Source organism: Lissotriton vulgaris, chromosome 4_1 (assembly GCF_964263255.1).
Source record: "Lissotriton vulgaris chromosome 4_1, aLisVul1.2, whole genome shotgun sequence".
In the NCBI taxonomy this organism is placed as follows: Eukaryota; Metazoa; Chordata; class Amphibia; order Caudata; family Salamandridae; genus Lissotriton; species Lissotriton vulgaris.
Genome location: NC_141691.1, coordinates 1,389,181,113 through 1,389,207,870, shown reverse-complemented (window position 1 = coordinate 1,389,207,870; position 26,758 = coordinate 1,389,181,113). Strand labels below are relative to the sequence as shown.

Here is a 26,758-nt window from a genome sequence, read left to right as displayed (position 1 = left end):
AACCTGGTAAGACATTCAAGCATGAATGCATATTTATCGGTTAAATAAATGTGGAAATATACTAATTCCAGCTTAATTTTTCCACAATACCCAAAATAAATATGGATAAATACAGGTAAAATTAGTAAACAATAAATATGGATTAGTACAGTTGGAAATGGCAAAAAAATAAATACCATAAAACCGGGAGCCCTACTTACAAAGGTAACCTAATCATAATCATGCTGCATGGTTCTTTCCATTAACAACTTTTGTTAAGTATCCATGGCAAGTGAAAAGGTTAAAGGGAGACAGACAAGGTAGAATCCAAGCAGCTTAGTCCTTGGCATACAGGCTGCATGCATCTTCATGGCAAAATCTTCCACTGCTCCAGGAAAAAGTCATAAGACTGTAGTTTCGTCAGAATGAATATGGGGTTGTCTACAAAATCATACAACTTGCATCTCTGACAGGCAGATGCCAGGAAAATGTAACTGACACTGCTTTAGCCACTGTGATATACATCTAGACACAGGATGGAGGTAGAGCTCCCAGGGGCACCTAACCCCTATTGCAACAATGCAATAATGCCCATCAGGTAAAGGTGCCATGTTATATGGACACATGGAACGTAGGTGGACACTCCAGGTCAGTCTAAGAAAGCTTCAACAGCGACGTAGGTGTTGCATGTGTTCACCTGCCTACACCTGTAACAGCCAGTAGCACAAAAAACAAATACATGAAATGATCAACTTTAGCAGGGGATCATTATGATGTTCTTCACTAATGCCTAGGGAAAAATCTCAACCATTTGATCTTATACTGGGTGCTGATGGAAGAATTCCTGACAGGTACCAGTGCCTCTGGGTTTCCCAAGGCAAGAACTAGTTATATTTTCAAGGATTAACTGATTGGGAAAGAAGTGCTAGAGTACAGCGATGTTATTGTGCCACCCATGTAAGTAGCCTATTTAAACATGTGTCAAGGCCGGGGCCGGTCATTGCAGTCTGCCTGTGCAGTTGTAAAACTGCCATTTTGACCTGGCAAAAGGACCTTTTGCCAGGCCCAAAAATATTCCCTTTTACTACATATGTCACCAGGATGTCACCTCTAGTGCAAGCCCTTTCCATAAGGCAGGTTGCAGTATGTAGAGTGCAGTGTACTTAAACGGGTTTGTCATATACTTTTAAGTTTTATATGTCCTGGAATAGGCGAGGCTGAATTACTACCCTTGTTCTTTGTGTGATTGTTGAATTTTTCACAATCCCATGACTTCAGTGATGTACAGGCAACTTTGATGGCAGCACCCACACTCTGAAAAGTGATCCAGTGCCACCAGCCTGGGTGCCTTTGTGTGAAATGTTCATGCTTTCTGGCTAGGGTGTCATGTGAGACATTTCCATGACTTCTGGCAGCCTGTGTGCTTATGTGTGACGTTTCCATGCTTTCTGTCCTGGGTGTTAATGTGTGATATTTCCATGCTTTCTGGCCTGGGTGCTAATGTGTGACGTTTCAATGCATTCTGTCCTGGGTACTTATGTGTGCTATTTCCATAGTTTCTGGCCTCAGTGACTTGGAGGCTCATGTGTGACATATCCATGCTTACTAGTATGGGTGCTTATGTGTGACGTTTCCATGCTTTCTGGCCTGGTGTGACCAGGCCTGGGTCAGTACCCAGGTGCTTATGTGTAACATTTCCACAGTTTCTGGCCTCAGTGGCCTGTGTGCTCATGTGTGACATCACATGTCAGTGCTTAATGGGTGACACTGAGTGACAATTTATTGAAAATACAAAAAAGAATATCAGAATGTCGTTTTTATGCTGTAAAGCTATGACGTTGAAACAGTCTTAAAAAAATAAGCCTAAACGCTTAGCACTTTTTGTTGAAAGGACAAGAGTGGCCCAAAGGGCAGCAATGTATGCAATTTTACTTTAACACCTACCCAGGGAGTAATCAGTAGGTTGTGATTTCCCTCTTTACTGTGCTATCTCTGAGCATGTCCTAGGGAATGGTCTCTTTTTCGCTCACACCTTTGTACCATAATGAAAGGATGTGAGCATTATGTCTAGCATAGGTTCTGCACTGAAACAGGTAATATCCATCCACTACAAAATCCTAAGCTTAGGCAAACTTTAAAATGTTTACTGTACTGTATTTATGCTGTACTCTAGAGATGACATGCATTCTTGGAAAACCTCAAGAAGGTGTCAACTTATGTCTAAATCTAGGTCTACCTTTGTTAGTAGGTAGGGCTTTGCATCAATACCCATGATTGGTTGCTTGGGGACTTGCTCCCACATCTCATTCGTGAAACACCCTTTTGACAAATTAATGCACAGTGCAATTGAATATAACACTTGTTTTTGAAGAAGTACGTTATTATGTTTTTACAGTATTTCATATTAAGGATTTGCTACAGGCAGGCCATGTTAACTGTTTAAAATGTCAAAATGCCCACAATTATAATGTTCTGCACTGTTGCACTTTACATAAGATGCTTTATTTTAGCACTGCTTAGAAAACTCAGGATATAAAAATCATTTTATGCTTGCACATTGCCTTGTATATTTTTTCCTCTGAACCTTTGCACAATTGTTTGAAGTTAAGTGCGTTTTTAAATGTCTTCATACTATTTTATATGAAGAATAAATTGGTTATATTTAAATTCATGTTTCGTGCTCAACATTTCAATTTTTAGTGTTCTCTGTAGGAATGTCTGTGATTTATGACTGTGTATCCTGGTGCTCCATAAGGTAATCATTTACTATGATTTAAAAGGTAATACAATATAATATGTAATGAAAAATGTGTTGAAATATGCTTTATTTTGGCCTTTCTGTCTCCCAAATTTTCTTGGGGGGCGGGGGGGCACAATCCCCCAAACTCCCCCTAGTAGTGGTTGCTCACTGCACTTGCTCGCTACACGTGGAGGCTGGTCTCACTTTTACTGTGTTCTCTTTGATTCACTACTTGTGTCTATTTTTGGTGCTCTGTAAAAGAATCTATATGGGCACATATGACTGGGTTGGTAACCTGGTGCTCTTTAAGGTCATCATCTACTATTTACTGTGCTTTGAAATTTGATACAATTGAATATGTATTGAAAAATGTGCTGTAAAACTCACCATTTTGGTCTGTCTTTTCCCAAACTTTTCGTGCCCGAACTGGGGCTGGTCTTGCTAAATTTGCCAGGGCTGCTTTCAGTTCCCAGTCCGGCCCTGCTGTAGGAGCTGGCAGAGGTCTGCATTATCAAACTGGCAAGGAGGCAGTGGAGTTGAGTGCTTGGGAAGATCTTGTTTAGTTTAGTAGGGGTAAGGTATACTCTGTGTAGAATAGAGAACTGAATATTCTTAAACTGGGCATTCTGGAGATTAGATGAAGGTCTTCTCATGCAAGCGCCCTCTCTGAATCATGAACCCCATTTCCAAAGTCAGTTTCCCAGCACTTGCGGAGCTGTATAAGAGTGTGTTTCCATAACGCTTTGTAGAGCAAGGTGACTCGTCGCCGATCTGCACCTATTATGATACATTTTTGTACAATTACGTAGGTTTGTGGCTCATCGTGCGTGATTTCCCACAGCAAGCCGCAGATCTGCTGAAGCTGCCAATGTATTAACAAGCATTAGAAATGCAATAGGTCTCGCAGCATTAGAGTTAGTGCTTTTAGAATTGTTTATAGGTTTTTTGTTGTAAATCTTTTGCATTTTATTTTTTTGTAGGCAATGCAAAAGAATTACAAATCAAAAAAGCAATAAGCAAATGTAAAAGCTTTAACTAAAAATCCTGCGAGACCTATTGCACTGTGTGAGGGTGAGGTGTTGAGGGTGAGTGAGGGTGGGGGTGAGTGAGGAGTTGAGGGTGAGGGTGAGAGAGTGTTATTGTGAGTTAGGGTGAGGGGTTGAGGGTGGATGAGGGTGGATGAGGGTGAGGGTGAGGTGTTGAGGATGAGTGAGGATGAGTGAGGGTGAGTGAGGGGTCGAGGGTGAGTGAGGGTGAGTGAGGGTGACTGAGTGTGAGTGATTGTGAGTGAGGGTGAGTGAGGGTGAGTCAGAGTGAGTGAGGGTGAGGCGTTGAGGGTGAGGCGTTGAGGGTGAGGTGTTGAGGGTGAGGTGTTGAGGGTGAGGTGTTGAGGGTGAGGTGTTGAGGGTGAGGTGTTGAGGGTGAGGTGTTGAGGGTAGGGTGTTGAGGGTGATTGAGTGTGAGTGAGTGAGGGTGAGGTGTTGAGGGTGAGTGAGTGAGGGTGAGGTGTGGAGAGTGAGTGAGGTTCAGGTGTTGAGGGTGAGGATTTGAGGGTGAGGGTGTGAGGTGTTGAGGGTGAGTGTTTGAGGGTGAGGGCGAGTGAAGTTGAGGGGGTGAGGTGTTGAGGGTGTGAGGGTGAGGTGTTGAGGGTGTGTTGTTGAGCGTGAGGCTGAGGTGTAGAGTGTGAGTGAGAGTAAGAGTGAGGGTGATTGAGTGTTTTAGTGTTAGTGAGGGTGAGGTATTGAGTGTGAGTGAGGGGAAGTGTGATTGTGGTATTGAGAGTTAGTGAGGGTGAGGTGTTGAGTGTTAGTGATGGTGAGGTGTTGAGTGTGAGTGAGGGTGAGTGTGAGTGAGGGGGAGGGGGAGGCGTTGAGGATGAGTGATGTGTTTAGGGTGAAGTGTTGGACCTCCAATTGTGACAAATGCAACATAAGTGATGCCTTTGTCAGGCAAGACGTCCATCTTTGAGGCATCACCCAGCCCACCTGCCACTAGCAAGGCGTGGCTTGTGTCCGAAGATTGGTGGAAATGTAGAATGTAACCTGACCAAATACATGATGCCCCCACCTTGGTGTTGTCATCGTTGTTACAAATATCACTGAACCTAAGCATGAGTAAGTGATGGCTTGGTAAAATGGAGCCTTCTGGTCATTTTAGGCTTAATTGTTCTACCAAATGCTTGAAATGGAAATCTAAAAGTGTAGGTGCTCACTGTCCCAGAGTACCTGTTTGCTACTGAGAAGCACTGGTACTCTCATACTAAAAGTATTGCATCCCTGCTGAGAAGTGCAGGTACTCTCCCTTTCAGTACATGCGAGCAGCTGCTCAACTAAAGTACTGGTTCTACCAGACTCCTCGGATCGCTTTGCGCGTTAGAGGTCCAGGGAAAACTGCACAGCCCGAAGAAGCCTTTGTCCTGCAATACACATCTGGCACAGATAACCACTGATTGGATGGTCTGTCCGGCATAGGTTTATCCATGTGGGGACATAGTCTTTACAACAAACACACACTCACACTTTCTCTTACAATAACACTGCATTTCTGTGTTTCATGTGTGCCCATGTTAGCTCACGTGAAGTGCTGAGCTGCATAAAGGAAGTGGGGGGGGGAGGGGGGCTAGAGCAAGCAGTATGCGAATCATAAGGGGCTCATCAGCAATTCTGCCAGTGCCTAAAATATATTGCAGAAACATGCCCTTTTTCTATAGTGAACCACGACATCATAATAACACATACCTTTTCTACAGTAATTCAGTCTTAAATAGTGGATAGGAAGCTGTGACAAGTCCCCTACTGCTGTGTGGTACAGAGTGAAGCTATGAGTAAGCCGACATTGACACAGGGACCAATTTGTTGTGCTTTTTTATGTGTACACAAAACTAGAAAGCCATTCTTTTGTTGAACCAGCTGAGGTTCCATGTAATGCAGACTTACCTGCATTAGTGAGGCTGCCAGGGTAAATAAACGGTGATGGTGCACGGGCATGCAGCGTGGGGGATGAATGAGGGCACGGCTAAAGATGTTGAATAAGAGCTTTACAAACCTAGTCATAATTTATTTTCTGCTGAGGATCGAATTTTCTTTATAGTAAATTTCTCTCCGCGTTTTGAGGAATAAAGCAGAAATCTGCATTTGAAAAAAGAACATGCTTTGGCTGTGAATCTTTTTCACTTGGACAAACACAGCCTGTATAACCTAATGATGCTCCATTTTGTATCTTGAGCTCTTGCAGAGGTTCTTTGCAAAGGACGTGACCTCTGAAAACACTGAGGAGATTCCCTGTCCAAATCTTAAAATATTTCACATCTGTTTTTATTTTATAAGAATGTAACTGTAGTTTAACAGGGAGAAATAGATACGTGCTTCAAAGAGGAACCCATACTCTTAACAAATATATTTGTTGAAGCCTCCCCCAATCTTTCTGTGCTGAATGTTTTTATTTTTTGTCAAGAGTTTTATACATGCTTTGTTTTTTTTTTAGGTTCAGAAATTAGGAGCGGAAAAATCATGGGAAAGGGTAAAGCTAATAAAACAAATTCTAAACTGATCATTGGAGGGTGGAACAGTAGTCAGTAGATGGATGTGTTGGCAGCAGAACTGGGTGATTTTGATGAAAACTGTTGTTAGCTAGGAGAGTAGACTTTTGAGGACTTGGGTTGGTAACTTATTGGCCGTGCTGTATTTCCGGCTCAACATTGTGGTTTCCTACTTATCTTTCTATGTCGCTGATTCAGAATGGTGTGCCAGTGTTTTATGTTCTGTAGTTAGTTCTACATGGCTCCTACTGATTGCAGACAGTACCTAAACCAATCTGATTTACAGTGCATAATAAATCAAAGAGCAGGGTGTGCTATACCAAGAAGGGCTTTGTGATTTAATGTTGCATTTTTGGCAGGAGAAGTGGCAGAGCTGGTGAAAAATGGAGAGGGAGCAGGTGAGGGGGTGTTGCAGAAGTATCTGTCACGAAACACTCGGTCAGTTAGATCACTTCTGATTTATCAAGCCTACGTAAAATTCATATGGTATTGTACATTTTTTATGTATTGAATTATAATCTTCTTAGCAAGTGAACCATGATGTTGATTGTGTGTAGGTGCTCAGAGAGACACGTGTAGATTTTCATTGAGATGAGGAGTAACATGGAGAGTGGGGGACATTTTGTATATTGGTTACTATTGGAGGATGGCAGGGCACGTTCCTGTTCTGAGGTATCACTGTTCCCACCTTCTGCTAAAGGCTTACTTCTGGAGGACTAACACAACTAATTCTCAGAACCGGACTGAAAATGGCATGTTACTGGAGAAGGGCACAGCTTTGCAACCTTCACAGCAGTTGTTGTCAGATTAGTGCGGCTTGATGCAAAGGGTTGGGTATGCCTGTCTGCGCACATATCAGGAGAGGGTGAGAATGTGTAATGTTTCAAATGTTTACTAGCCCTCTCGGTGTTCCTCCAGTTTTACAGTGTTAATGTGCGCTCGTTGTGCTCGTGTGCCCCTTGTTGGGGAGTCGGACTACAATATTAAAATACGAATTCTAAAATGTGTGGGACCAGGTGCACACTGCCCTCAGGAGGGACTCCATTACTGCCGTTAATGGGAAGAGAGAATTACTGAGTTTACGGATGCCGTGCCAGGGGGCGCCTAGGAAATCATTGCGGATCCGAGAAGCTATTTCTGCATATTTGATCTCTCGTTAAACGGTTGGTGAGAGCCCGTGCATGCCTAGGTTAGTTTTCCTTTATTCATTCTACAGTTTAGCGCTCTCTTCTCTAGCTCTGAACATTGTGTGCCGTTTGCTGTGCAGTGTGGAGCTGAATTCAGTAGTGCAGAGGGGCCCCTCCGTTTGATTCCAGTATAATCCCCTGACAGACCAGACGGCATTAATCTATGCCTTTGTCATATCTGCTTAGAGGCGAAGCTGAATGTGCAGCAGTGACGTGAGAAGGCTTTTTATGAATCAGTCAAAAAGCCATACCTATTAGTGACGTACCTCAGTATCGTTAAAAACAAGCGCTGGCAAAGTTCCTTGCCGAAAACGTGCAGGCGAGGTGCGACACGGCAGGAAGACGGAAGGGAGAGAGGGGAGGGGGAGGAGAAATGCGACACGGCGGGAGGGGGCGGGCAGGGGAGGGGGCGGAGAGGGGAGAGGTGACACGGCAGGAAGACGGAAGGAAGAGAGGGGAGGGGGAGGAGAAATGCGACACGGCGGGAGGGGGCGGAGGGGGTAATTCTCAGAACCGGACTGAAAATGGCATGTTACTGGAGAAGGGCACAGCTTTGCAACCTTCACAGCAGTTGTTGTCAGATTAGTGCGGCTTGATGCAAAGGGTTGGGTATGCCTGTCTGCGCACATATCAGGAGAGGGTGAGAATGTGTAATGTTTCAAATGTTTACTAGCCCTCTCGGTGTTCCTCCAGTTTTACAGTGTTAATGTGCGCTCGTTGTGCTCGTGTGCCCCTTGTTGGGGAGTCGGACTACAATATTAAAATACGAATTCTAAAATGTGTGGGACCAGGTGCACACTGCCCTCAGGAGGGACTCCATTACTGCCGTTAATGGGAAGAGAGAATTACTGAGTTTACGGATGCCGTGCCAGGGGGCGCCTAGGAAATCATTGCGGATCCGAGAAGCTATTTCTGCATATTTGATCTCTCGTTAAACGGTTGGTGAGAGCCCGTGCATGCCTAGGTTAGTTTTCCTTTATTCATTCTACAGTTTAGCGCTCTCTTCTCTAGCTCTGAACATTGTGTGCCGTTTGCTGTGCAGTGTGGAGCTGAATTCAGTAGTGCAGAGGGGCCCCTCCGTTTGATTCCAGTATAATCCCCTGACAGACCAGACGGCATTAATCTATGCCTTTGTCATATCTGCTTAGAGGCGAAGCTGAATGTGCAGCAGTGACGTGAGAAGGCTTTTTATGAATCAGTCAAAAAGCCATACCTATTAGTGACGTACCTCAGTATCGTTAAAAACAAGCGCTGGCAAAGTTCCTTGCCGAAAACGTGCAGGCGAGGTGCGACACGGCAGGAAGACGGAAGGGAGAGAGGGGAGGGGGAGGAGAAATGCGACACGGCGGGAGGGGGCGGGCAGGGGAGGGGGCGGAGAGGGGAGAGGTGACACGGCAGGAAGACGGAAGGAAGAGAGGGGAGGGGGAGGAGAAATGCGACACGGCGGGAGGGGGCGGAGGGGGTAAAACACGACGGACGTGCACGCGCATGTGACTTTTAAGGTCAATGCGCATGCGCATAAGCTTAATGCGCATGCGCATTGACCTTAAATTTATCGTGCACTGCAAGGAATCGCCACGATTCCTTGCAGTGTGGATAAAGAGTGGATAACTCGCTATAGTCTCGCTTGCTCGATGCGCATGCGCATCGACAGGCGAGACCTAAAAAGTGGCCAGGAGGGATGCCATTGCTGCAATGTGTTGCTCAAAAGAAGAAAACAGGCCTTCTAAGGGTGCGCCGAAGGCTTAAGTGCTTAGGTGCAAAGAATACGAGCATCTGGGAAAACCCTGTACCAGTATCTCAGGGCCATACGGAATGATGTAAGTTTAAAAACTCAACATCAGATAACTGTCAGTGATATAGGGGATGACTTTTGTGCTTTAGTCTGGGGAAGGAGGAGTAAGAGTAAGAGTGAGTCCTTCGATTTCAACAGGTCCTAACCCAATCCGGTGTCTCCAGGGCAGTGGCCTGGACAGCAAGACAGGTATTAGAATTGGGCTGCAAGATATTACTGATTGAAGGAGGAAGCCCTTAGTCCACCTGAAACCCCAAATTAAATCACGGAGCATGCTGTTGAGCTCTCGGAAGAACTTCCTTTGAGGAGTGACAGGCATTTTAGATAGTGCTAATTTGCCCATGGTAACCAAGAGCAGGCCCTTCCAAAATGTGATCTGAGCATACAGCACTGATTATGCATGAACGAGATTGCTCTCATATAAGTCAGTCTCTGTATGGTAGATTCTGATCCCCAAGTACTTCAATATGTGTTCCTCCCAGTGGACCAGGCCCCCTCCAAGATTCATGGGTTGAAAGGAGGGGGGTCTCTCCTGAACAGAAAAATGCACAATTTTTTCCAACTAACCTGGAGACCAGTGGCATTGCTGAATTCCTGCAAGGTCTAACCAATGGCTGTAAGTCCATAACGAGCATCTTTGAGATAAAGCAGCATGTAGTCTGCATACAATGAAATTGCATGTGTTATGCTGTCTAAAGGGATACCCCGTGCTGTGGCTTCAGCCCAGATTAATACTGGAAGGGGTTCCATTTCACGTGTAAAAAAGAAGGGAGATAGGGGGCATCCTGCCTGGTTACCCTGTGGACAGGAAAGGAATTCAATATTAGTTTGCCCCCCTCCAAACTTGCGAAGAGGAAGCGGTGTACAACAGCTGAATAGGACAAGTAATCACTTGCTAACCCCTATCCTGATGAGGACCCAGAAGAAGTAATCCCAATCCAGTGTATCGAACAAGGGGGAACTCTGTCCAAAATATAGGGAAGCCTGCAGATATTGAGGGAAGTATTGTGCCTGGTTGAAAAACCTTTCTTGTCGGAGTGGATAAGGTCTGGGAGTTTTTGTAGGTGTCTGTCCACTAAGCTTTTGCTTAAGATTTTGTACATTGAGCCCAAAATCATTATTGGTCTAAAAGAAGACCGTTGAGTTGTTTCTCAATCGAGTTTAGGCATTGATACCAGGAGAAACTCACGGAGGGACAGGTAATCAGGTGAGTAGCAAATGTTTGTAGTATTCAAGGGGGAGCCCATCAAGAATCCAAGATACACCAACCCATTGCACCAGTGTGTCAGAGAAAGTAGAGAATACGCTTGTTTGGTATTGGAGGCATATATACTCCCGAAGCTCGGGGCATTGGCAGCGAGACCAACTCCAGAGAGAAGGAAGGAGTTGTGCAAGTGTTTCGAAGAACACCACTACGAGGACAGCATGTCCAGAATCACAAGAGCTTGGCTCCAGTCTGTGGAGTCGTTCAAGGCCCCATTCTGGATCTGGTCGAAGATGACTGCAGGGAGGCATACTCATCAATGCTTGAAGTGTTGTGTGTGTCTGTGTCTGCATGCTGGGCAATGTCAATGAAATGAAGCAGCGACTGCCAAGGCAGAATGGTGTTCATTGCATTCCTGGCTTAATGATAGAACTATGCTAGGGCCATCCACAAGGCAAGACCACCACCTGGTGTGCCACCAACTGCATCATCCATCTCGAGACACTGGCAGGTCAGAACGACTGGAGCCATCAAGACTGTCCTGACGTTCTAGGGTCATGCTAACCATCCATCCAGTACCAGGCCAAAGATTTGTCAGAGAAGAAGTGAGTCTTCTGTTGTGAATAATTTGTAGCTGTGCAGAAAATACTAATGAGTATTGCAGGCCCAACTCACGAAGCGAACGTTTGACCCCTAGGAAAGAGTTCTATTGGTGCTGCACTGGCGGGGTGTAATACAGGAATACCAGTACTTTCTGATTGTCAAGCTCAAGTGTGGCTGCCTCCTGAGCCACCTGAAGAATAGCATCTCTTCCCTATAGTGAAGTATTCTAGCCACCACAAACACTGTGATCCTCGAGGCAAGCACCCGATGGGCTTTTTCCAGAGAGTGATGGACATGCACAAAAGTTATGAGCCATCTTTACAGGAAGTCTACCATAACTGATCCTTCTACACCGTCAGGTAAATCCACCACCCTGATGTTCTTTCGGTGAGCTCTCCCCTCTGTGTCCTCTGCCTTGCCATCCAAGAAGTGCAGCTGGTCCAGGCCATCATTGAGTTGCACTGGTTGCTGTGTTGCCTGCTGTCATAGCTCCTGCAAGGTACACTCTACCTCGGTCACCTTGCCGGCGAGTTTCTTCTGGTCACCCTTTAGGAGACCAAGATCCGTCTCCACCAGGTTGATCTTCACTTCCACAGGCGAGTATGAGATCTCACTGATCTGCAGGATCACATATAGTATGTTCTCGGGGACAGCTGGCCTCTGAGGAGCCGTTTTGTTGAGCATTCAGCTGGGTCTATTTCTGGTGGGGGTATAGATGAATGATTTGGGGTCTTGGCGGTTCTGTGATGACCCACTGTTAGGATGGCAAAGTGTTGGTGGCAGAGTGGTAATGTTCAAGTGCTCAAGAACTAACCACTGAAGCAAACTCCCATTGCAGCATGGTACAGTGGGAGCACGCTGATTGCCTATTTCATCTTCAAGCAGAAGCAGGGTGCCAAGGGCATGGATGCACGAGGGACAGCAAGCTACTTTGATCTGATCCTGCTGAGCAGTAAGCAGGGGCACTGGTGCAGGCGTATTAGCCTCAGGTCCAGCTCAGAGCCCACTGAGCAGGGTCCACCCGGTCCAGAGCAGGGTGGCGAGATGTGGGAGTACAGTCCACTGCAGTCTGCTGAGTGGTCAAAGACTTGGAGAACAGGAAAAGTCAGGTGGAACAGCTGAGGCAAGGAGTCAGGAAGGTTATGAGTGGGAAAGCAGTGGTGATGGGTCCGTTATGACAGGACAATTGGGTGGTGCCCTGGGAGGCACACCACCTGCTAAGTAGAACAGCTTAGAAGTGCTGCTGCCTCAAAGATAAGGACTTACCAGCCCTTGCAGTGTGTGAAAAAAACATATAAGCTAAGCAGGCGGGCGGGGCCAGCATGTGCTAGGGCTCCAGCTAGGAGGGTCTCTGTGTGTCTGCAGTGCGGCACCTGAAGATAGGCAGTCAGAGCTAACCAGGCAAGCCAGCCTAAGTAGGCTGGGGAACCAGGCATACCAAAGGTCGAATAAGCAGCAACAGGCCAAACTGTAGAGGGAGAAGTGGGAGCCGCTGAGGTTTAATCTGGTGGGAGCGCTGATGCGCTCAAAGGGAGGGAGGTGTATGCCCCTGCCCCTGTGATGGTGACAGAGCAGGCAGCATGCCCTGCAGGGCAGTGTAGGCCAATCACCCAATCCAGGGTAAAACATGGCCACGGACACCTGCCGGAGCAGGACAACCAGCCCAGTCGCTCCAAACACTCTGCCAGGAAATCATGAAGGTAAAAGTCCCAGGGTGGAAGGAGCAACCCGTCCAGCAGATAAACAGGGCGCTGGAGACGTAGGAGGAAGCGAGGGAGGGCAGTCTCACCCACAATGCTCCAGCTGCCACGTCAGCAACACCACTAGGGGTCCCTGCTCCAGATTGACACAGGGCTCCCGTCGAGAGCCCGCTGATACTGGATGGCTGCAGACACCCATGCATGAATGACTTTACAAATTGTACATTTGCAATTTTCTCAGTTTGTATCTCTTCCTTGTGTGACTTTACAACTTGTACATTTGCAATTTTTTCTGTTTGTATCTTTTATGTAACTCATGTAATCCTAAGTCCTTATGTATCGCAACTGGTTCTTTTGTAAAGTGCTCTGACACCTTCGAGTAATGTTGGCGCTATATAAAATCACATAAAATAAAATAAACAAAAAGTATGCAGCAGTGCAGCAACACACCAACTGCCTCCATGGCTAAGGAAAGCTTTCCTCTGTGAGAGTAAAAAATGATCCTATCCAGCAGATGTTGCAGAACTAAGAGCCAGACTTGACAAGGCCAAGTCAGATCCGCCAGGATGCTTTGAGATTCCCAGACTCTCTCTAATCATCTGAAGAATCGTTGTAAAAAGAGCTGGACGAAGGGCACAAGAACGCTGCATCAGGTCTTGCACTGCGGAATAAGCTCTAGAGCCCAATAAGCACAATTTTACACTGTGTTGAGGCGAGAGGCAGAGGTGGACAACTCCAGAACTTAAAGATGGGTTTCTCAATCATGCGGCAAGCAGACACATCTGCTCAGGCTGCTCAAGCTGGTTCATTTAGATCAACAATGTGAGAGACTAGCAACAATATGCCAATTTACAAGGCTGATTCCTGAAGGGCCACTGTCAGCTTGATAGGTGCGAGGAGTGGTTCCCTCTTTCGTCACGTCACAGAAAAGGGTTGTGCTAGTATTTGTGTCAACCACTACCACTCTGGATTTAACCACAGGCAAGTGGGCTCACAGGATGATGAAGACTACCTTCACCTGCAACCCATTCATCAGCAGAGGTACCACTATATTTTTAGGTATGACAGTGATGGGTGGTGTCTCGCACTGCACTCAGTCAGTGTTGAATGAAAGCTGTGGGCAGCAAAAGAAAAAGGAGCATCCAGTTCATAGCAAGGTCTCAACGAGGGATGGCAGGACTGGGATAGGCTTGACATGATCTTCCAACAGCTGCCTCGATATTCTGGACGATGAAGCTGCAGGGAACACATGAGAAAATGGGCCTGGAGAACAACCCTATGAATGAAGTCTGATGCTCAAAAAACTCTCGACAACCACGCTGCCACAGTCTTATTGGCAAAAAAGAAATCCCCTGTCTAACCACTGCCCTCTGGAGGAGAGAAGTCCTTAATTCTGTTTAAATTAAGAATGGCCCATATGAACTGACCCCTTTCTGATGGGATTGGGGAGAACGTGGAATAGTCATGGGGAACCCAAGATTGTATAGGATCCGAGGTCACCTAGACAAGATAGCGCACCTTCACTTTTGGTGCTACTCGGACAGATAATCATTCAAATATGATTAACGGTCATACCACAGAAAACTGTCAAAAATGACCAGTCTATTTTTGCGGTCAGTCCACGTGTGATAATAGGCATACTATATATCCACTTTTATCTCGCAGAGTGTAGTAGGGATCGTATTTAGGTCCTGATGAGAAAAGCAGTGGGGACTGCTTTAGAAACATGTTGACCAAGTAGGGAGTAAGATTTACCTCCCACTTATTCCATTCCCCTTTTTTAAGGTTTTCCAGCTAGGGAACTGAATAAAGTGTATTTTTTCCACTAGCCAGGACTTTTTTTAATCCTTTTTGTACTCCTCACTTTCCCTACCACTCACAAATTTCACCACACATATAGTCTATACAAATAAGATAAGTGCTCCCGCGTAGTCGGAGGTCGCAGCACGCCCCGCCCCATAGAGGGACGGGAAGACCCCTATGATGAAGCATGACACTATGGGACTCATAGTGTGTGAGGTGTATTTTAAAAACACGTAGAGCTTCTCCCTAACATCTTTAGGGAAAAGCTTTTTCACTCATCACAAAAAAGTTTTTTTTTGTTGAAAATGTAAAAAATAAGATACACATGAGAGAATCTCATTGTTTATATGCAGTCTGACCGGAGGTCGATTCTATTAATTAGAAACCTCTATCCTCACTCTTTTGTTGTTATGATGGTACCACAGAAAACCACAGACACCAGGACCGTCCTGTAGATCTAAAGGGTGCATCAGTCTGGTGTGGTAGTTTGTTTCACACTATTAAATAAGGGCTTCCTATGCTTCTCCATGTTTTCTTCCTGAAGGTCTACTAAGACAATGCAGTCATTGTTTTTGACAACTGACAGCACTAGAGGCAAAGTCAGCATTATGAACTTCTACAGGGTGAAGAATTGGTTTAGACTGTAGAGGTCCAAGATGTGACAAAACCCACCCCCCTTTCCAGAATCCTAGCAAAGAAATAGTAAGATGAGAATCCCTTATCCCCACTAAGGGTTTGGAAGTGGTTGATTTGCTTGTAAAAGGAGGAGACTGTCCATTAAAGAATGAGAACTCTTGTTTGTGTCTAACAGAATATAAATGTTCTTACATGTTAATACAGAAAATTGTTATAGTGAAAGTAGGTCTAGCAGAGAAGTGAAAGTGATAAGATCATGGCAAACGATTTCCAGATTTTCTGTGCATAGGAAGGAAGTTTGACTGATTATTTGTGTAATACAGGGCTGGCAAGATCAAAGAGATCGGCTACAAACTGCTGGTCAATGGACGACTCTGGCATAGCTCAACCTGCCAGTCCCAAAACGTCACATCCGGAGTACTCACATTCCTATACAAGCAAAAAGAAGGCAATAAAGCAGTTCATCTTGGCAAATCTCTACCATTGACATCTCATAATGTCAGTCAAATAATTCAAGACTGTAACAGTCTATCTAGACGAATCTCTCATGCCCCTTCACCGTTTGTTGACAACCGTTACCTCTTGCACATCCATAAGATTAGAGTGCCAGTTCTGCTGCAACACCGAGCATAGGAAATAGGCTCGATAACATAAAAGATGAACTATTAACAATTATAGGGGCCAACTGTGCTAATCAGAGCTGGCAGCAAAACACATAATATAAACATGCAGATCTGTCTCTAACATTGCAAACCAACATGGCAACACTTTCTATCAAGGTTAAAAGCAAAGATAACACCCTTTCTACCTCACGCTCACACGGTGTAACATGTTACCTGGGTGGATAAGCGGTACAGTGCCCCACCCAGGCATAGCAAATGCTATACAAATACTATCATTCAATTCAAAGGAGGCATATAGAGTCGTTATACAAATGTCCTTTAAAGGTAAGCTTACTTACTTCCATGATGGCAAAATCATTGAAAAGAAAACTAGTAAGAAATTTAACACACAGATCACGTTAAGAAGTTCCAAAGTCCACTCCATACAGTGGAACTGAAAAAAGGACCTGACCAAAAAGAGTGTAGGAGAAAACAGTTATAACGACAAACACCCTCCAGCATTGAAACAAGTTTGAGTCTCTGTTGTAAAAACGTTTCCAGTGGACTCATATGGCACTTGGAGAGACCGTAGCAAAATATCAACATTTCCCACTACTCTATAAAGGAGTATGGATGAAAATCCATTAACTATGTAGAACAAAACATTCGAGAACCACCTCAATTAGCTGGTGCTTGTGTCCCAAGGCTTTGGCCAGTTAGATGCCTAGACTGCGCAGACGGTGAACATAAGCGGTTAATCAAATCCTTTGCTAATTTTACATTAGCACGTACAGTACTAAATATTACATTGGGGACCACTGCTTTGATGGTGGAGGAGTAAGCTTTTCTCAACATTTGAAACAGGAGAAAACGCTTAGGAGAGAATAGCAAAAGCCAATTTCAAGTTTAAAAGCTAGTAGTTAAAACCTTTACTTAAATAAGTATAAAAAGGCCAAAATAAAAAAGTGTTTCATAGGCCCTCTCCTGATGAAAACGGAAACTGGATATTCAAACAAAAACAGTCTGTTAGCGTACCTCCAATTATTTTAGCCCATTACAGAATTCTCAATCAGGCATCGAAATGCACAGGCTGAGAATACATTGTGTATTAGGAGGCAAATGCAGAGAGCCTATGCGAATTTCAACTAGTCTTTTACATAGAATCATTTACTTAATGAATCATCAAGCGAAGCGTAGTACAAAAAATCAAATGAAGCTCTATAAAAAAAAATGTAAAGGGTCAAACCTGGTGAACTAATAGTTCTGCTACTTCCACGTGATTATTGAGAGCTGCCAGATGCAAGGAGGTGTAACCATCATCCTTTTTTTCATCAACAATCCATGGTCGTGGCAGCTTAGACAGGAGGACACGCATTGCACTACATGAAAGAAAAACATTTCTTTAGAAAGTATCAAAAATACACTTCTTGCAGGTAATAATGCAAACATGCAAATTGAAGGATTATCGAGCTACAATGCAATCAACATTTATTCCGGATTACAGAAGAACACTTGATGCAAGATTGGAGCACAACAGCAGGGTTTGTTATAATGATGTTATCTGTGGCAAACCTCTCATCTAACTGCGGAAAATTTGAAAACTGCATGCCGTTATCTGAAAACGCAAGTACTTATCTGTAAAACACCATAAAACAGGTGTTTTTTCTGAACATTCCTACCTAAATAAAAATCCAATAAATCAAATGTCATATTCAATTTGCATGAGCTGTATATCTAACAAACTGACGTTGTATCCGAACCGGTTGGTTGTGTGCACTGACGCATAATGAATGTGGCCATGAATGACACAGTCAAATAGATCAACAAGAGCACTGGAAAAGCCAATAGGCCTCTCCTATAAGAACCACTGGCTTTCGCCAATGTTTTCAGCCATGCTGTACAGCAGTGCAGTGGCTGAGCAGAGGCATGGCTTTAAAAAAAACAAAAAAGTGAACGCCTTGTAAATTTGTAAGCGAGCATGCATACGTCGTTAAAAAAAGAGCAGTGCGCAATGCTAATCTGTGTGTATATAGAACTGAGAAACAAAGGTAAAGAGACGCTGGAAACAGACATATCTAAAGCGCGAGGAGTGCAAGAGAAACGTTGTCATTCCTGTGGATCGTCAGCAATGCACTATATGTTAAGTGGGGCTGCAAACGAGTTTAACGGTTCAGTTCCACAAACCCATCACCCGCAGCAAATTCTCCTAAAACATTCCAAAGGGAGACTATTCTATACTACAACTGTGCAAGGCATTATTGGTTTTATTAATTTACATATTTCAGGAGTTATGCGACAGACTGCTCTGTTTTCTCTTCTTCCGTATTCAGTGCATTTGTTAGGGATAGCAACATATCCATGTGAATAAAGCTTTCCCAGTGACTCAACAAGGGTGTTAGGATTAGACTCTTATTTGTAATTATCAGTCTCTTTTTAGAACCTGCAACCGGTATGGACAGAGTTTAGATCCGAATGAAGATGAGGGGGCCGTGGATGTAGTGGTTGAAATCAACCTTCAGTGTAACTTAACAGTCGAGGGGGAATCAGAGACAAAAAGTTGGATTCGGTTTCACTGACTGACGCTTATAGTACAGTGTCTAGAATACTGCATATCTTTGTTCCATGTGCTGCCTTTTCAGATGACGGGAACCCCTCTGCCCTCCCCCCCAAAAAAAAACATTATCAGTGAAATGCAGACTCAGCAGGCAGCCTCCTCTGGCACTTGGCAGGTCTGATTGCAGCTCTGCCCAACTACCACATGTCTCCAGCAGGAAGGAGGGGTCCTGCATCCCCTTGAAATTGCAGTCAGTCACTCTTGCCACTCAAGGAATGGACAACTGTTCAGGCAAGCACTAGAGACATGGAGTCCCAGCCCAGCTGTAGCACCATCAGTACGAGAAGAAGAGCATTGGTGGCGTCACACCACATCCATGCGATCACCGTGATACTTTCAAAACGCTGCAGTGATCCGCTCATCATATCACAACACCGCAGCTCCAGCCACCATCTGCCAGTTGTCAGGCAACTTCGCGTAACAGGTGAGTACCTCCACCGCTCATCACAGCTCATTTGCTACAGCATCTGCAAGGAGCTGTGTGGTCGAGATATTAGAAGCATGGTAGCTCTGAAAACTCTCATTCTCAGGAGGACGTTTTGGCTCCTCTTCCAAAAATAAATGTCTTTCTAAATTTCTGAGGGCAGAGAAAAAAATCCATGGTTCATAGGGAATCCATACGAAATAGTAATGACCATGGACGAGTCAATATTTCAGCATTTTGGGCCATCCCTTTTCTGTATGTTATCCCAAATGAACATGCAGTTGTTTGGTTCCTACCCCAACTTTGAACAAAAAAAGCATGTGTCTTCCTGTAGTAACTGAGCTACTTACATTTTGTTCTATGAATTATTTTCAAACTCACTCATATCAACTGGTTTCAACAACAAAACTTTTTTTTAACTACGGTGATGGTAACATTGTGGCGTAAATTGCTTATAAGTTTGCTGCGGTTTTATAGTTATTAATAGGACTAAAAATATCCTTCATTGATTCAAATGCCTAATAAAAGGGATGCTTACAGTTCAACAACAAGCATTAAAAACGTTAAACATGTTCCTTCCCTCCAAAGTTCATGTCACATCCCAATGAAGATTTCAGCAACTACTTAAAACTATACAAATTAATTTGAAAGAGGATCTGCAAACAATATTCCTATATCTCTTACATAAACTGCCTAAACCCCGTTTTCTTGATTAGATTCGAAATTGTCTATATGCTCTCCCATTTACCATAAATTATCTAGTACAAAGCAAACCTGCTGAAATGGAGAGTAAGAAGTGGAATTTTTTTCCCTGCCTCACTGACCGAACCAAAGCCAAACCAGCCCTTATACCAGAGGTCTACAAACATATTTGCTCAGAGCCACCGGAAGCAAAATTGTTTAACCCCTTGCATGCGTCAGACGGCCGTCTGACGTCACTGTGGGAGTGTGCGGAGGACGGCCAGGGGGCCGTCCAAACCCCGCCCACACATTTCCCCAGCACCGTGGCGGAAATCGCGCTGTGGTCCAAGAAGTTCAACCCACTCCAAAACCAGGATTGGGGACGCAGAATGGGCAGGGCTGAGTGCAGGGGCTGAAGCTGGAGCTCATAATCCATACTAAATGTGAGACTTATAAAAGAGTGAATGCAACAAGCAAAAAACAGAAATTGACCCATAAAATACTGATGTCCTTCACCTTAACCGAAGTGTGGTGAGCCCCTCACACTAGACGGCTTCAACATAACAGCACCTGCTGAACTAATGACAACTGCGGCCAGGAGTGGCAGCATATCTCCAATGCCTCTTCATTCCCTGCTCCATCATGGCTGACCATCACTACAGTCTGGAAATAGGCTATATGTCCCTTACAGGGGAAAAAATTACATTTTACATTTTGACTCACTTATTTTCAGCAAGGATGTCCGATGCTAGTGCTAGACAGTAAAATAAGCCCAGTGCCCCATTTTTTAAAGTAGGACAGTCATGATGGTCATGCAGTGGGACCTCAGACCCCCTCAGCCTTAGTGATGCTGCACCTGCTTCACTAATAATAGCTACTGCATTGCAAAGTGGGCTGTTTGGTTTGCGTTTTGTTAAACAAAAATGGGCTATCATTTTGCCACATCCGCCTCTCTGCCAACTCTGAGGCCCAAACAAAGTTGTCTCCCCTGTTTCAATATCCCCCTCCCTCGAACCATTGCTGTGAGTCCCAAAGCAACACTGACACAGCATGGGTGCACTGGATACTAATGAAAAAGAGGAAGGATAGCAAAAAAGCCAAACGGGGCGTATAATCGGTCGAAGATTTATATATCGCCCAAGCAGCCAGGCCTCCCTGGATTGGTTTTGGGTCCGACAAATGTACGCACCCCATCATATCAGCGCTCATATGCCTCAAGTAGCTATAGAATTACCAGCTATCCACGTAACAAATGGAGAGATCAAAGGAACTGTAACTGATGTAATGATCCATTTGCAGTTTCACTGCAACTGCTGCATGTTCTTACACATCCATGGCTAAAGACAAACCTGATTTGAAGGACGTAGCAACACACTGCACATAATAGATCAATGCCCTCTTGACCACAGAAAAAGCAACCCTGCCTCCTCATGTTGATGGACCTCTTAGCCCCCTTTAACACCATTGATCATCTCGCATTAAGCTGCACCATTAGGTCACTGATTCTTCAACCAACACAAGGTCATTCACATGGCTGCAACCAGGTCCGAGAAGATAATTATTGCTTGTTTCTTCCCCCAGGGTTCCCTTTTTTCCTCCATCATCTTCAGTCAATACATGGAGCCCCTAGGGGCTATACTCGCAGATAACAGCATCAATAGGCCACTGGCACGCAACTCTACTAGAAAATCTTCTCAAGACATCCAACACATTAATAACTAATTCAGACATGAATATCCAGCGCCTGCCTGAAGCTCAACCCCACCAAGCTAGAGTTTCTGTAAATTGCTGACAAGAAACTAGTACAATCCAGGCTCAAGCACATGACCCAATGCCAAGTCACACAGATTCACCATGAACACTAACGTGTCCCTCATAGAACAAAATATTCAGAAAACCAAGACAGTTTGACTTCAGAACTGCTGTTCAAGCGCTCACACTTTTGCATCAGGATGGTGGCAATGCCCTGCTCCACAGACTCTCAGACTCACTGGCATGCCTCAAAAGCATCCTACACGCCACAGCAGGTTTGTAAAGCGAAATGTACTACCTGCAGATTCCAGACAGAAAAGTCTCAACAAATGGGCTGTATGGAACGCTAAATGGGGTGTATGGAAAGCTGATCTGAAGGAATCAGTCTTTTGACTGCAAACAACTGAAAACATTTAGACAGACATCTACATAGATGTATTTCACCAATAGACTTAAGCACTACACATATTACACATGCCAGAGGGCTTAACATCTAAAAGTGTTTTTGCTGTTTAATAAAACATTGCTAACTCATTAAAAAACGCATGTTCGAATTGCACCTTAGTCTTTTTTTTTTTTTAACTATTCTCCCTCTACGTTACTTTAAACATGATCTGTCACCCATGACATTGATTAGCTGAGATGGGCTCTTCACTTGACAATTCTTCGAAGGCCTGCTTGATGCATTTCAGGAAACATGCTGTCAATTGGCTAGAGGACCCATTCAAGCAACGTGCTATGGCCTGTTTTTTTTTTTTTTTTATACTTACTTTTGTTAATCTTTATTTCGGCGATTGCCATAAAAGATACACATAAAATTGATACAAGCAAAAACAGACATCAATATTACGTCAAATCGACAAAGCACATAAGTACAGAGAAGGGTGCGTCACCTGTTCTATATAATAATCCAATAAGCCACCAATGATTCCCTAAAACGGTCTAAAATATTACTAATTTTCAGTTTAAAAACAATAAATCAGGTAAAACTAGAATCTTGCATATGGTGACATTACACAGAATTTTTAAGACAAGATAGCACGATCAGGGGCTCAGGAATGCGGTACCCTTGGAATTAGGAGCAATCTCTTGTGCCATACTGCTTCTAGAAATTTGGCCATTGCAAACACGGTCGCTTTTGAAAGGTCAGTTTTAAGAATTCTGAAGGCCTCAAAGCATTTGCGAAACCCTAGATTTTTACATAAGGGAATAACCCAATACCTTCTGGCCGCAGTGTAGGCAGAACAGAAGAAGACTAGATGCAGTTCGTCTTCAAGCCTACCATTGCAACCAGGGCAGTTTTCCAGGGACTGCTGTTTCCATTTACTTATAAATACTCTTAGCGGAAGAGTACTGTACCGCCATTGGAGGTATAACTTCCTGGCCAAATTTGGAAAGATATCATCGAACACTGACTCAAAGTTATAAGAATCTTTCACCACAAGAAAAATATTAACCAGAGAATCTGGATGTGTACCCTGTGTACGAGATGCCAGGTTACATGCATAGAAGGTTGCCACCAGACGTTTACAGGACAGACCCTGGCATGCCACTTCAGGGTCGCTCCATAGGGACGAAAGGCCCAGCCGGGCAAATTCAGTTTTTATGTATTTGAACCACGGAATGTTCTCTGTAGCAGGAAGAGCGAGAATTTCCTGTAATTCCTGGCCATAGTTAACTAACTCAGGAGTGGACCATAATCTTCTCCAAAAAGTTAGAGGTTTTACACCCACCACTTCATCCAAAGGCTTCAGTTCCATGTCCAGCCTAAGAGGCAGAAGTGGTGTGCTCACAGGCAACTTTAGGAGTTGTCTCAGAAACTTGTTTTCTACAGTGACTAGGTCTTTTCTACAAGCGTGTCCCCAAAGTTCACTACCATAGAGGATTGCTCCTCTGGCCTGGAGTCTATAAATCTCCAACGGGGGGCTAGCGGCCTAACGGATGATCTGTTGGAATTTACTAGCCTGATTATTCCCCCTGTTAATTGCGCCAGTCTGAGCTGTGACTTAGCCTGGTGATCACCCCATTCCAATTTATCATTGATGGTCACGCCCAGATATTCGAACGTAAAGACTCTTTCAAGTCTGTTCAGGCCTATAGAAGGATTGGGTTGTGTTTTTTGGGGGGGATTAAAGATCATAAACTTAGTTTTCATGGCATTTATTTCGAGACCATGTTCTCTGCAAAAAGCCTCAAACCCCTCCAGAATGCGCTGAATCACCATAGGGGATTTAGACAGCAGCAGGGTGTCATCCGCAAACATGATTGCGGGCACCCTGCTGCCGCCGAGCCTGGGTGCATCTGAGTAGGTGACATCGTTTAAAAAATCGATTACTCCGTTGACAAAGAGGCAGAACAGGGTCGGTGCAAGAACACAGCCCTGCCTTAGCCCTCTGCCAACGGGAAATCTATTGGAAAGGCAGCCCATCCTCCCGCACCATACCTGTGCATAATTGTGCGTATGTAAGCGAATGATAGTATCTAGGAGAGCGGGGGGATGCCAAGTTTAGCAAGTACCGTCCAAAGTTTGCTTCGCGGGACCAAATCGAATGCCGTACGAAGGTCGACAAAGACGGTATATAGTGTTCCCCCCTCCACCCGCACCGTCTTCCAAAAGAGAAGGCCAGCCGGAAAAGTTGGTCCGTGGTTGACACCTTGCTCCTGAATCCCGCCTGAAATGTACTTAAAATTGAATGATCCTTCATCCATTCCTGGAGGCGGTCAAGAATCAGCCTCGCAAAAAGTTTTTGCGAAACATCAATGAGGCTGATAGGCCTATAGTTGGCTGGGAGCAGAGGAGAGCCCTTCTTGAAGATAGGTACAATCTCTGCTCCCAGCCAAGTGCTGGGGACCGCCATTCCCGCAAGGATTGCATTAAACACTAATAGCAAGTAGGGAGCCCAAACCCTAGGTTGGTGCTTAAATAGATCACCCGGGATCTTATCTAATCCCGGGGCTTTTCCTGATGGTAATTCGGATAGTGCATTGGAAACCTCCTCTAAAGAGAATTGCAAAGACTCAGTGCCCTCTGACAATACAGAATGCACGGTTGGCCCACCAGGGGAAAAAAGGTGTTCAAACGAAGAACCGGCTAATGTATAAATATTTCATGAGTGGAAGCAATATTTTGGAAACGCAAGTAGTGTGACAAGGTTTTGGTGGCTACCCTGCAAAGCTTGTATTGCTGGTTGGTAGTAGTATGAGCCCGAGCCACAGCCTGACTAGTTGTCTTTTCAATTCCAATGTTTAATGGTTGATTCGGATACATAGACCAGTTCAGGGCCACAAATCTTAGTCAAAAAGTTTCAATTTTCTCTCTTGGTCAGTTCTTTCCAGTCCATTACTGTGGAATAGAGTCGGTTTGCTTTGCTAACACCTTTGCCAGGTATTTGCTTGGGGAAATGGTTTCCCACAGCTCTTTTGCTTTGAGGGTTTGAAGCAATTAAAATATTTAGAGCTGTGCCAGAGCATGTAGCCAGCGGGAACAGCTAGGATTCTTTGAATTAAGGTTTTTCTGTTGTGAGGGACTGTCTGAAGATCCATGCTTTTTTACAAATGGTCCTCCCTGAGGCACTTCTAAAACCACTGATTTTAAGCAGGGCTATATCTCAAAAACCTTTTTTTCAATAGTTACAGGCAGCTCACAGGTCACCGCCTTTGGACGCAAGCACACAGGAATGAATATTGTTGTAACTATATTGCTTAGTCTCAAAGAATGGCAGCTTCAACCATTTTAAGCAATTCAGACGTACTTGTTATATGAAACTCGAAAACATAAATAGCCAAATGGGCTCGCTACCCACAAGATTTGAACTTCTGCTGTCAACTTCTTCGTTGAACCACAGATGGTTCACTCACTGGGCTACCTATCTTTCCTTGACTGTTAGAATTAGAGAGACTGATTGGAAAACAGCACTTACTAACTCAAAGACACTGGAAATAAAGTGCCAAGACCCACATTTTCCATGAGTTATTATCATGATTATGCAATATGTGCATCAATTAGCCTTAAGATTTTGGATATTCCTCTTGCTTCCTAAAACAATGATACTCTTGTACTCTCTACTTGCATTAGTACAAGCCATATCCTCAAGGTTTGTAGGTAACTCACCTCGGGGAAGGAACTATGAAGTCATGACTAGTGTCATGTGCTATGCAGTTGGATAAGTCCAATGTCAGAAGCAAATTTCCGTGCTCGATCGCAGTTTTAAAACAACCTTAAGCGTTTGTGTGGATACAGCTTAAAATAAAGAACAAGCTACATTAATGCACGCTTGTTACCCTGATGGGCACCTACAGACAGCCTTCACACAGCAGGCATATGCTACTTGTACAACCAGTTACAATAAATCTGCCCAGTGATCTAAGTGGTACGAAAATGTGTGGGGGTCTCTAAAACAGGAGTTACCTGTGTAAAGAAAGGTTTCGTTTATTAAAACAACACTAATTACAAACTGCACATATGTGAACCTCGCTCTGACTGTTGTAGATGGGCAAATAATATAGGAGCATATAGCTTGAACACTGTAATGACCCACTTGCAGGCACTGTGAGAAACTCGCACTGCCTTTAGCCGAAACACCAGAGCTCCCAATAGTGCCCCGCCAAACACCCTCGCACCTCTGCTGGAAACTCACGTCACAGTATGGCATATGCACTTGCAAGTGCCCACATATTGCACGAAAAAGAAACATCTTTAAAAAGAAAATACTCAGAGAATAACAAGTAAAGCGTGTTTAAGATAAACAGACAAGGAATTGAATCACTGTCACTGACTACAGCCGCTATTGAGGGTTCAGCATTTGGCCTGTAAAGTTAAGGCTGTGAATATAGGACCCCCTACTCCGGGAACCGCTTCAGTTTTTAATTACAGCCCTTTCTGGCCCACACCAGGACCCGCCCCTTTAATTCCCTGAATGTCTAACAAAACTGTGGGTGAATCGCAATATTTCATAAGAAAACACAAAGAAGAAGGTGCCAGAGTGACACCCGTGAGCTCTGAAAATTCTATCCACGTATACAATGGCGAGCCCCCGCTCCGCGCGCACCTCTGACTGGCACAGCGTGACAATTTCGCAGTGGAGGCTTAAAGCCGGGCACACACCGAGTCACGAGGCTACTACTCCCCTGCCAAAACTGTTTAATATATTCACTGCACTTGCGACTGCTCGGTGAACACGAAATCGGGTTACAAAAGCTGAGGTGGCAGTCAGGGGATATTTACTGTTTCACCCCAACTCTCCATGAACCTTGCTTTATCCTTCATGCTCCGCAGTGCTTCTAAGTTTAGTGGCGGCCCCACAATGCCCCACTGGTAGCCGCGCAAGCTCAGTCGAAACGCAGGGAAATATAACGGGGAACATAGGAGACGGCTTTATTTGGCCGCGCTAAAAATAGAACAACAAATGGCCAAGCGGTGTGGGGAATCTGCAGGATGAACAATCAATAGGCAGAGAAGACGATAGCGGCTTCCCCGGGCGCGCGGATCGACAATCGACAG

The 26,758-nt window shown here is 44.6% G+C and overlaps 1 protein-coding gene across 2 annotated transcripts in view; it reads right to left on the bottom strand.

The window, feature by feature from the left end:
- MIB1 (MIB E3 ubiquitin protein ligase 1) overlaps positions 1 to 26,758 on the bottom strand; it is a 346,522-nt gene that overhangs the window by 102,706 nt on the left and 217,058 nt on the right. For both annotated transcript variants that reach the window (XM_086965634.1, XM_086965633.1), the window contains exon 13: positions 17,034 to 17,166. In XM_086965634.1, the coding sequence (XP_086821760.1) occupies positions 17,034 to 17,166 (133 nt within the window). The remainder of the gene's footprint in view (positions 1 to 17,033; positions 17,167 to 26,758) is intronic.